Here is a 12,464-nt window from a genome sequence, read left to right on the forward strand (position 1 = left end):
AGTCACCCCTCCTCCTAAATATAAAGGGATTACAACCTGAGATCTTCCAGCCTCAGGCACCATGGTGCAATCTCTCAGTGCAACTTTCTGCTCCAGGCTGATGCGCTTGTGATTTCAGGAAAACTGGCTCAGGACTTGTAATCAACCTGAAATGCGGAAGGGAAGGTGGTACCTAAGCAAGGTATGAACCACTCAGAAGCAGCCTGAGGCCGCCACTCACCTCGGGAGAGGAGGAGCAGGCGCCGGGACAAAGCTCGACGGAGAGGAAACGCGAGCCTGGGCCAGCCAGGTGGGGTGGGGAACGCCCGCCCGCTCACCTCGGAAGGGGCGGGGCGCGGCTCCCGGTTCCCCGCTGGGGCGGAGCGGGCCCGAAGCACCTGGGGTGCGGCGGAGCTGAGAGGTCTGGTCCTGGAACCTGGAACTCAGACTCACCTGTGTGAGTCTGACGGAGACGGAGGCGGGGCCGGAGCCAAAACTCACCTGAGCAGGCGGGAAACCGGATCGGGCAGTAGCCCTCTGGCTAGCCCAGCGCCGAGAGGGAGGAGCCCCGCGGCTGGCCCCACCTGAGCGACCCTTCTCTGGTCGGTTCGTCGCTCCCTGCGCGGCCGCCATGACCTGGAGCGCCACGGCCCGGGGCGCCCACCAGCCGGACAACACCGCGTTCACGCAGCAGCGCCTCCCGGCCTGGCAGCCGCTGCTGTCCGCCAGCATCACGCTACCGCTCTTCTTTTGCGCGGGCCTGGCCTTCATCGGCCTGGGCCTGGGCCTCTACTACTCTTCCAACGGCATCAAGGAGCTCGAGTACGACTACACTGGCGACCCAGGTACCGGCAACTGCTCTGTGTGCGCTGCCGAAGGCCAGGGCCGCGCGCCGGCGCCTAATTGCTCGTGCGCCTGGTACTTCTCGCTGCCCGAGCTCTTCCCGGGCCCCGTCTACCTCTACTATGAGCTGACCAACTTCTACCAGAACAACCGCCGCTATGGCGTGTCCCGCGACGACGCGCAGCTGAGCGGGCTGCCGAGCGCGTTGCACAACCCGGTCAACGAGTGCGCCCCCTACCAGTTCAGCGCGACCGGCCTGCCCATCGCGCCCTGCGGCGCCATCGCCAACAGCCTCTTCAATGACTCCTTCTCGCTGTGGCACCAGCGCCGGCCAGGCGGACCCTACGTCGAGGTGCCACTCGATCGCGCCGCCATCGCCTGGTGGACCGACTACCACGTCAAGTTCCACAACCCGCCGCTGGTGAATGGCAGCCTGGCGCTGGCCTTCCGCGGCACGGCGCCCCCGCCCAACTGGCACCGGCCGGTGTACGAGCTCAGCCCCGACCCCAACAACACGGGCTTCATCAACCAGGACTTCGTGGTGTGGATGCGCACCGCGGCGCTGCCCACGTTCCGCAAGCTGTACGCGCGCATCCGCCAGGGCAACTACACCGCAGGGCTGCCCCGGGGCGCCTACCGCGTCAACATCACTTACAACTACCCAGTGCGCGTCTTCGGCGGCCACAAGCTCATCATCTTCAGCAATATCTCGTGGATGGGTGGCAAGAATCCTTTCCTGGGTATCGCCTATCTGGTGGTCGGCTCCCTCTGCATCCTCATGGGTTTTGTCATGCTGGTGGTCTACATTCGCTATCAGGACCAGAATGAGGAGGAGGACGACGACGAGTGATGTCTCCTTTCAAAAACCCCCTCCTGCTTCTTGCCAAAAGTCTTGTGGGCTGCTTTTGGCCCAATCTCAAGCTCATCTCACCTTGCCACCTGTTGTGGATGAGCGGCGCAGAGAAAGGAATTAACCTTTTTTTCCCCAGGGGCTGCAAGATTCCTGCTGGGGTGTTCGGGCTGCAGAGTGCAAATACTCCTTCATGATTTACTAAGCTGACAGTTCAGGTTCTTAAATTATGTAGCATTCCAGAGTGGAAAGAACCTCAGACACTCCTTGTTAACCTCTATCAGACCAAGGGATGAGACCTAGCGGTATTAAATAAATCATTAAGAGCAGGCAGCCAACAACTGGCTCCTGAGTTGCTTCCGGAGCTTTTGGCACTACAGTACAGGTGGTTTCTTTTTCTTTCTTTCTTTTTTTTTTTTTTTTTTTTTGGCAAGGGATCGGGGACGGCTGTAAGGTGGGATAGAGAGTGAGGCCCACTTATATCCTGCAGAGGCAAGGAGGGGTGAGGAGAACATACATTTTATAAATGTACGTAGATTAGGAGGCTCCAACCCCAGACATTCCAACACAGTAAGACTAGGTTGATCCCCTCCCTTGACGCTGCCTTTTAACAAGCTCCTCAGAAGATTCCTCAATTCCCTCGAATATGGGAGTCATCACACTGAACTAGGTTGGGCCTAAAGCGGTCACCTGAGTTCAGTTTTTCAGGAAGTAATTTGTTCCCAGGAGCAGTGACACTCAAAATGTTCAAGTTTGGTCTAGCACTCTTGTAAACAGTGGAAGCTCTCGATTTGTGGAATGAATGAACAAAATTGCTATCTCTAGAAAATGAGTTAGCATACATATGATGTCCACTCATTTACTGTTTGAGTGTAAAAACAAATTGCCATATACTGTGTAGAGACTTGAAAATGCCCGGCCAGTTTGTACAGCTCAGAGGGGATGTTTTAACCTTAGAATCGGAGAGCTGGAAGGAATATTAGAGGGAAAACAGATTCCCTAAAGTCACATCTGTGTCTCCTGACTTGCTCAGTCCTCTTTGTCATCTGAATTTCTCTTTCCATGCTTAAGGGGAAAAGGGGTGGGGTGCTAAATTTATTTTCTCAAATGAAACTTTTGTTTCTAATAATCATGTTTGGATAGAATGTTGAAGAAAAAAATCTTATACGAAAACTAGAATCTTAGGATTAATTTAAACCTTTGAGATCATGCTAAAATCATTCTGTTGACTATTGATTAACTAGAATAAACCAGTATGTTTAAATTTATTTTAAAAAGTAGCATATTTTTACTTAAAATTTTTATGGCAAAACAACTTAAACTGGCAAAAGTGATATATCATTAAAGATTTTATTGGCTGAGAGCAAATAGTTATTTGGCATTTGTCAGAACTCTCCAGGGCATGCTCTATTACAGCTATTCTCCAGCCAGTACTGTTTGTTCTGATTCCTTCAAGATAGTACAAGATCTTGAAGAATGTATTGTTTTTTGTAGTCAAATATTGAATTGTATTAAATAGTTCACATTGTTTTTATTATACTCTTCTAGTTCTTTGACAATTACTGATGGATGGACAGCATGCATGTATGTCATTGATATCTGCTTGGATATTCTGTCCCATTATTTTTGTATATATATACAAGAAATGCTTCAGTAATTCCAATGTGTTAGCTTCCCACCTTCTGAATGTGACACACTTTGATTGTCAAATCAATTATTGTGATTTTAGGCTGTGAAAACGTGTTCTTCTAGTAATTTTTATTTATCATCAATATTTGAGCAGTTCCCTAACCCAGTCCTCCTCTATGTTGGATAAGAGAATTTACAATTTTTCTGCCAAGTAGTTAAGAGAAAACATGTATTTTGCTTTTTAGAATAGTCTATTACTATACAGGTTTAAATTAGAGCACAAAACTTAAGATATTCTGATTAATGTTAATGAGTATAATTCCATGCCCTGTTTTCTGGGTTTTTGAAAGAGAATAAAGGTTATGTTTGTCTTTGTTATCAAGTTTGCTTAATTCTGTTGAACTATGATCTTAAAGGTACACACAGTACCAACCATTTTCCCCACTTGTTAATATTGGATTTATATTGCAACAAGAAAATCATCTTTCAGAATAAAGTTCCAAGTGAACTCAATCTTTCATTGTTAAGCTCCTAAAATAGAATTTGACTTATATCAATATCATGTACATGAATTAGATGATTCTCAACGATTATTTGAATTTGATAGATGTGATTGGCATTTTTAAAAAATATTTTTTAGTTACAGTTGAATACAAATGTCTTTATTTTATTTATTTTTATGTGGTGCCGAGGATTGAACCCAGGACTTTGTGCGTGCTAAGCAAGCACTCTACTACTGAGCCATGACCACCTCAGATGTGAGTGACATTTTAAAAATTTTAGTATTAGAAGTTATTAAAGAATGTGATAATAGTCTTGCTTCTACATTTTACTCAAATCATGAAATGCAATCGTTTTTTTGTGTGTATTTGGGACTACAAAGCAGCAGAAACTTTTAAGAGTACAACAGTCTAGAGGGTTGGGGCTATTACTCAGTGCTAGAGTACTTGTCTAGCACTCATGAAGCCCTGGGATTCATCCCCAGCACTACAAAATAAGTAAATAAATAATTTTTAGAAATGCAGTTATCTCTGTACCATATAGCATTTTGTCTGGTACTTCAGGGCTCTGATTGGGATTGAATTTCCATGTTGCCCAGTAAACATTCCCTAGCCACAGGTATGTTTTCTAAGAATGAGTTAGAAAAGAGTGAACTTCACAATTGGACTGGAGATGAGCTTTGACCTACCTTGTAAAATAAAAGTACAAGCAGAAGAGAGTAAAGTAGTCAGTGAGAAATCCCAAAACAGAATCAAATCAACTAAACAATTTGCAGGCTACACAATTGTTAGAAATCAAAGACAGGCTGGTCAGTGATATACTCCTGTACTCTCAGCAATTTGGGAGACTGAAGCAGGATGATCACAAGTTATAGGCTAGCCTCAGCAACTTACTGAGACCCTGTGTTAAAATAAAAATTTTTTAAAAGGCCCGAGGATGAAGCTTACTGGTAGAGTACTTCCCTAGCATGTGAGGCCCTGGTTTTAAGCCTCAGTATAAATAAATAAATAAATATCAGCAAATACACACACACATATCCATATATGTGTATATATGGATATACACTCACTTTTCAGTTTGCCCTCTTCACGTCATTGGTGACCTCAATAATCTTGGATAGCTCTAATAACTTCTCAAGAGAGGTTTGTTGATAGAGCCACAATGTCATCAACCAGTTTCACATAAACCCTTGGGAGCAAGTCATCAGTTAATATAATAAAAATAAATTCTCTCTTCCTTTATTTTTATTGGACATTTCTTTGCACCCCAAGTTTATTACATTTTTTCTTTACATAAAAATTTAGTTAATTTTAGATGGCGATTTTTAAAAATTAACTTTATTATTATTTTCTCTAGGAGACTTCTCTTATTTCCCCTCCAACAAAAACAGGGTTGTTTTTAAAGAGTCATTAAAAAGGTCTTAGCAAATCTGACTGAAACACATTAAGGTCCCAAAGAGATCTGACATGACAGCAGCACTTTATAAAGAATTTGCAAAATTTCTAACAATTTTCTAATTATTGATGCTATGTGTACAGGTGTCCTCCATGATTTTCCTGATAAGAATAAAAATGTGTATTCAGGAAAAAATATTTCCTTGCTGCTTCGCCACCTTGTGTTAGAAGGGTCATTATTAGTGATCCTCATGTCAATTAGGTCATTGGACCAGGCCAGCATTCCTTTATTTAAAGTACCTGGCCAGGTGCAGTAGTGCAGGCCTGTAATCCTAACAGCTCAGGAGGCCAAGGCAGGAGGATCACAGGTTCAAAGTCAGCCTTAGGAATTTAGCATGGCCCTAAGCAACTTAGCAAGACTCCTATCTCACACTAAATAAATAAATAAGGTGCTGAGGTTATAGCTCCGTGATTAAGCACCTCTGAATTCAATTCCCAGTACCCCCCCCCCCAAAAAAAAAGGTACCTGGCTGTCCCAGCTCACATGGGACAGAGAAAAGTCCTAAGGTGATAGAATCAAACATAGGCAGTTTAGACACTTTAGAGGCTTTAGAAAGGAGAGGAAGAATAAAAGGGGAAGATGCACAAGGCATTTTTCTAGGCCGAAGGGTACCTAGAAGGTGAGGGATAGGCTGCTAAGGAAACCCATCCCGGAGGGCAGGGCTCACCAGCTGGACTCTGATGAAAAGGCTTTCAGAAATTCGGTAAGTGGATAGTGGCTCACCTCCTTCTGAACCCCTCAGCTTGTCTTTTTGATCAATTTGAGTGTAATTTATCTTTTTCCTTAGAAGCAAAAGGTATTACTGTCAAGAACCTTAGCTAATAGACTTGCCCTCCACATGGATCTCTTAACTGAGTTCCCATTAAAGTGGATGAAACCTTACATTACTGATGAAAACTGTAAATGATGTGTCATTAATAATGATACTTTGTTCTTCTAAAAGCCCTTTGTTCAGAAAGTCCAAGGTGCTTAACACTATGTGGTCTCATTAATCTTATCCATCAAAACTCATGAGTTTTAGACAGTCCTCAAAACCAGCAAATGAGGTAGAAAGAGATTCCTTCCTATTTTGCTCAGCTTTATTCAAAATGCCATAAAAATATGTGGTATTCTAAAAACCAACCAAAAGCTTAACTTCTGGATGAAGCAGTGTGTCCTTGAAATGAAACACTTGAGTATTTTTAAAGGAAGACTGGATTGGTTTCTTGTTATGGTTTTAGTAAGTAAAAACACATTTCCCATTTAAAAAAAATATTTTTTTAATATATTGTTTAGTTGTTGATAGATCTTTATTTTATTTATTTATATGTGGTGCTGAGAATCGAACCCCGTGCCTCACACATGCCAGGCAAGTGTGCTACTGCTGAGCCTCAGACCCAGCCCCACATTTTCCATTTCTGATAAAACACCCAATATGGGAGATGCAACATTTCCTCTTCATATTAAGTGATAGAATGTAAAATATTCTTTTCCTTTCTCCTTTTTTCCTACAAGTCTTTGAGGATTAAGACTTATGTGTTATTTCAACATAATTTTTTCTAACAACTGAACTATGGTATTTCTCAAGTGTTTCTTAATGCAGCAAATTATTTCATGTACTCATTTTTATGAATCTTTAAAAACATTACTGAATATACATAATAAGTGGCAACTCTTCTTGTCTCTAGCCCTGTTGTCTCTTTAAATTCACATTTTCCAGGCTGGAGATGTGGCTCAAGCAGTAGCGCGCTCGCCTGGCATGCGTGCGGCCTGGGTTCAATCCTCAGCACCACATACAAACAAAGATGTTGTGTCTGCCAAAAACTAAAAAAAATAAATATTAAAAAAAATCTCTCTCTCTCCTCACACTCTCTCTTTAAAAATAAATAAATTCACATTTTCCAACCACCTCTTGGACACATTTGAATGTCCTGCAGACACCACATATTCTTGGAAGTCAGTACTAATCTCAGTGGCCTCTCCTCCAAATCCATCCTTCCACGTATGGTACCAGATGCTTAAAATGACTCCTCCTTCCCCAGAATCACTCAAGCCAAAAACCTGAAATGCCTGATTGACTCCTTCCTCTGTTTCTTCCTGCATCCAACTGTTTTGACGTTCTGTTGCTTCAACATTCCAAAACACTTTTAATCAAGTTCCTCTTAATCACTCTTCTGGCCCAGGGCTTTGTTATTTCTCATTCGAAGGTTGGAGGAGCCTCTTAACTGGTTTCCAGTTGATTCTCTAATCACAGCTACAATGAACTACCAAAACACAAACCTCACCATGGCACCCCTCTACTTAAAATTACTCATGTCTATGTTCAGCCTACAGGAGGAAGTCTAGACTCCTGAGAAGGAAGCATGGTCTTTTTCCAAATCTTCATGCATTTTTTCTTTAACACCCCACCAAATTCTGGCCACGCTGAATAACTAAATAACACCAGAACACAATGTCTCCTCATGTCCTTGCTTGCACTGGTCTTGCCCATTCACCTGACCACACAATTCTACTCATTCATTCTTTCTTGAGGCTTGGCTCAATGCTCACATCCTCTGTGACACCCCTCTGCAAAGCCTTCTTGTGTCTTTTACTTCCTGACTTCAGCCTCTTCTACTTCGTGTTCTTAGCCTAGTCCTCCCCAGTACTTATTTTATTCCTCTCTTAAAGCACTCACCACTCTGCCAAATTGATTATCTCTATAACCATCTCCATATTCAGACTGTGAATTCTTCAGGATCTGAGATTTTTCTTTCTCATTCATTTTTATTATTGCCAATACTGAGTGCCATGACTGATGCATGGTCAATCCTCAAACATTTATTGAATGACAATTAGGAAACTGATGATTCTCTTACTTCCCTACCACTGAAAATCTTGTTTTTCACAGTATAGTTCATTGCATAGGAAAAAATTCAGGAAGCATACAAGAAGTAGAGATGGCACTCCAAATGTTTGAAAATTTTAGAATATGGACTGCTGGGAATGTTCATATATTCTCAACAGCAAGGAAACACTAAGCTTAGAGTTCCCATCTGGATAACTAAATGTACAATCATGGTTTCCTCCATAAACTAATTTGCAGAAATGAATAGCAGATGGGTTACATTAGTCCATTGATAGTGGGGATAGTTACTTTATGCTCAAAGGTAATCAATGTCTTTCCTATTAAACTGCAGTATGTTAATGGAATGTTTACATTTTTGTGGTGCTTCTTTATAGAGGAGCACTGTACTATTCTATAAAATGTAAATGAACATTGCTTTCCACTGCTGGGTAATTACTCCAGGATCCATTTAAACAAAAATACCATTGTAGAGAAATAACTACAAAGAAAGGCAAAAGTGGATGGAATAGCAGTTGTCCCATTTGCTGGCTGGTGTTTGGTTTATAACATTTGGCACATCTTGATATCTACATAATAGTAGTTTTAAAACCATAAATAATATTTTACAGAGGTCACACCATAGTTATTTAAGTTCAGGGGTTTATTTCCCTGAGCACTAAGTAGCTATGAATGAATTATGTTTAGTCTGATCTGCCACAGAAGGACCATAAACCTCCAAGTCATAGCAAACCATGGAATATTGCTTCAATACGTCAGGAAAATTGTACATGTAAAAGAATAATGCATGATAAGGGAAAGGTATTTCTATTTTTTTAGAGTAATATATGTTCCTGGGCAGGAGCTATAAAATTTTGTTATGTTAAACTTTCCTCTGATTCTGGAAAACAAGTTAAGAAATGGCTTTGCATAGTCTTCCCTAAGCCAGCCAAGCAGGCTGTGGAAGCCGAGAAAGAAATCAGGAAGGAGAGTGTGGCCCTGAAAAAGGAATAGCCTCTCCTCCTGAGTTCCCTGAACCTCAAAAACACAAAAACAAAGAAAAGTTGAAAGATCACAGAGTACTTTTACAAATCCCTCATTCCCCCAGCATTCTTTTCCAGGGGCTCCAGAAAAAAATGTTTTTGTAGATACTAGGAAATGTAGAAACAGTTTTAGCATTAAGATGCAATCCACTTTTAAAATCAAATCTAGTTAAAATGCTTATATAAAATAGTTGAGCACTTACCACATGCCAGACTAAGCAATTTCCCTTGGTTTTCACACTTCCTCTTTACAACAACCTGAATAGTATTCCCATTTTGCAAATGCAGAAATAGGTTTGGAGAGAATCTGGTCCAAGGTTACAGAGCTTGTGGGAGACAGCCGGGATTCCAACTGAGGGAAGTAAGACTCCAGAAACCTCCCGGGTATTCAGAGTCAGGGGAGACAATGGAAATAGCTTAGGTTTGTCAGGCACTTTTGCAGGCAATCTTCTAAGCATGTTGCCTACATTATCACATTGTAATCCTCACAACAATCCTAAGAAGTAGGTCCTATTATTATCTGCATTTCACAGAGGAGGAAGCCAAGGCTCAGAGAGATTAAATAACTAGCCCAAGGCTGCACAGAAAGTAACTGAAGGCAGGCATTCCAACCAGGTCCCCTGGCTGAGGGGCAAGCTAATAATGTTAACTATGAATTGTCAAGACTAATCCTGTGAAAGAACAAGAACAGTCTAGATGGTTGTAGAAAAGAATGGGGGTTGGGGAGCTTAGAGGTGCAATGGATCCTCTCTTGACCTACCCCAAAGGAAGAATTCCTATAAGGCTTTGGTCATTTGGACAGAGTGATTTTTGTGCAAGGATAGACAACTAGGCCAATGGAACAGAACAGATCCATAAGGAAAAACACAGGAAAGCTGTCATTTAGGAGTATGGTAATCTCTGAGAGAGGAGGACATAATAGTATTCTATTTCTTAAGCTGGGAGGTGGATACAGTGGTATCTGTTTTGCTATTATTTTAAAATTGTCCATATATTATATGCAGCACTAGTACTGAAAAAATACTAACAGCCTGGACATTTCCCTCTGTTACAATCTGTGGTGGGGTTCTGAGACTACATTTCATTACAAGTTTAATTTCTCATTTCTGTACTGTTTCCAGTACTATTATAGACTAAATTTACCCACAAAGTTACAATAACTCATTCTTAAGCATTCGTTACCTCGTTAAGGAAATTGGGAATTTTTTAATTTACCATGTTTTTTTAATTTAATAATAAAAATAATAAAAAAGACTAGTGCCCAATGCACTTCATTTGAATTCAAAGTTAAAAGGAACAAAGACACGCCTGCTGGTCAGTCCCTTGAAATTCCGGTGAGGCTGGCATACCAGGTTGGTGCAAACACCATCTGAAGGAAGCAAAACTCCGGCCAGCACTAGCGTGGAGAGGTGGCTTTTGTGTTATAGGATGCAGCCAGAGGACCGACACCTCGACATCTCCTTATTGTCTTTCATCAGAGCAGAAAGCTGAAGGAAATCTAATTCCTTTGCATGTCCTAGGACCTCACATTTTTGCTGCACCCGCATGCCCCAAGGTTGGAGGAGAACATTCCACAAGGCTGGGAAGAGAAAACTTCAATGATGCCAGCTGGTCCCCTGAAGTCACTTCGTCGTGGCCTCGCTGACCCTGCGAAGGACAGTGACCCAAGTTTGACCGCAGAGACAGAACGCAGTGTTTGTTTCGCAGGTTGCTGCAGTTCCAATCCGTAATTAAATACCGATGTGCGCTACTGCCCTCTTCTGGACAGAGACAGAATCTTTAACTACCATGGGGTCTAATCCAAGTGGAAAGAAAAAAATCTGATTTTAAGAGATTTTATATATATATATATGAAATATTAAAGCTACTAAGAGTAATAAAATATGAATTGGATAATAATTCTGTGAGTTTTAACACATTCCAATTAAACAATTGAATGAGAAACTGGCATGTTTATCTTTAATTTTTATTCAAATAATATATAATATTTTTCAGTATGATTCTAGTGGTTATTGCTAATTTTGTTTTTTCCCCCTATAAAAACTTTTTTCAAAAAAAATTTGTTAGTTTTAGAGCTATGTCATAAAGAAAATACTCTTGACTCTAATGTTGGAAAAGTACAGGTCATTCAATTTGTTGCAAGCATAAGAACAAAAAAAAGAGAAAATAACTGATAATATTCTTCTTTTCACCAAGTATCTTTGCAAAATAGGCACATATATGTCTTTTTATGTTAGAAATTGCATCTTGGGGGGTATGGTGGCATACACCTGTAATCCCAGCAACTTGGGAGGCTGAGGCAGGAGGATCACAAGTTAGTGAGATCCTGTCGCAAAATTAAAACTAAGAAACAAAAAAAAAGGACTGAGTATATGGCTCAGTGGTTAAGCACCACTGGGTTAAAGCCCCAATACAAAAAAGAAAAAAAAAAGAATTGAATTTTTTAAAAATGAAAGACTGATAGATATCAGCAGGTGCCTTTCCCAGGAACTATATAAAATTGCCTCACAGCTTGATGGACTGAGTGATAAACCCTGCCAACAGCCACTTATTTCGCAAAGAAAGCCTTGAGACTCTAGAAGCAAAATAAGTTTGCTCACCTGGAAGTCTATGAATTGCTTTTACTGAAACAGTCAGTCAATCTAAGCAAAATGCTTCACATGTGGATGATTTTGCACTTTGCATACTTTTCCAAGGTTGATATTTAATTGGACAAACAGAAAGTTTTGTAAAATATTTATTTTAAGAGATTGTGTGTGTGTGTGTATATATATATATATATATATATGTGTGTGTGTGTGTGTGTGTGTGTGTGTGCGCGTGTGTGTGTGTGTGTGAAATTTAAATATTTTGTATAGGTGAGTCTGGTACCATGCTTTGATACCCAAACCCATATTTTTTCCATTCTAAGTTTCACTTTTTTTTTCCTTGTATGTTATCTCTAAAATCAGGGTGTGTCTCAAATTCTTGGCTTCTTATAATCCATGGCATCTTATAATTGCTGGCTCCCAGGCTCACTGTCAATCAGGTGACAGTCTTGATACAGTTGTCATTGTACTATACTATCATGTTTTGGGGAAAAGATGGCATTTTGTTCAGTAAAATTGGACATTGAATATTCCGTCTCTAAATGGACTTGGTGACACATACCTGTAATCCCAGCAACTCTGGAAGCCGAGGCAGGAGGCTTGAAAGTTGAAAGCCAGCCTCAGCAATTTAGCAAGGCCCTAAACAACTCAGTGAGACCCTGTCTCAAAATAAATTATAAGAAGGAGATGTGGCTGAGTGGTAAACCCCTCACTGGGTTCAATTGCCAGTACCAAAAGAAAAGAAAGAAAGAAAAAAACAGCTTCTGGAAAAC

The 12,464-nt window shown here is 41.2% G+C and overlaps 1 protein-coding gene across 1 annotated transcript; it reads left to right on the plus strand.

Moving 5' to 3' along the window:
- The first annotated feature begins 274 nt into the window (after positions 1-274).
- Positions 275-3,679, plus strand: Tmem30b (transmembrane protein 30B). Its single transcript, XM_046461684.2, has one exon. It carries the CDS (start codon positions 611-613, stop codon positions 1,670-1,672), a length of 1,062 nt encoding a protein of 353 aa, XP_046317640.1. The 5' UTR covers positions 275-610; the 3' UTR covers positions 1,673-3,679.
- The last annotated feature ends 8,785 nt before the right edge of the window (positions 3,680-12,464 follow it).

The sequence above is a fragment of the Marmota monax genome, unplaced genomic scaffold (genome assembly GCF_021218885.2).
Source record: "Marmota monax isolate L192 unplaced genomic scaffold, Marmota_monax_Labrador192_F-V1.1 WCK01_AAM20220418_F8-fsc00001, whole genome shotgun sequence".
In the NCBI taxonomy this organism is placed as follows: Eukaryota; Metazoa; Chordata; class Mammalia; order Rodentia; family Sciuridae; genus Marmota; species Marmota monax.

Bases quoted from the DNA above. Each gene is read 5' to 3' on its own strand.
- Tmem30b (XM_046461684.2), top strand. From the start codon at position 611: ATGACCTGGAGCGCCACGGCCCGGGGCGCCCACCAGCCGGACAACACC.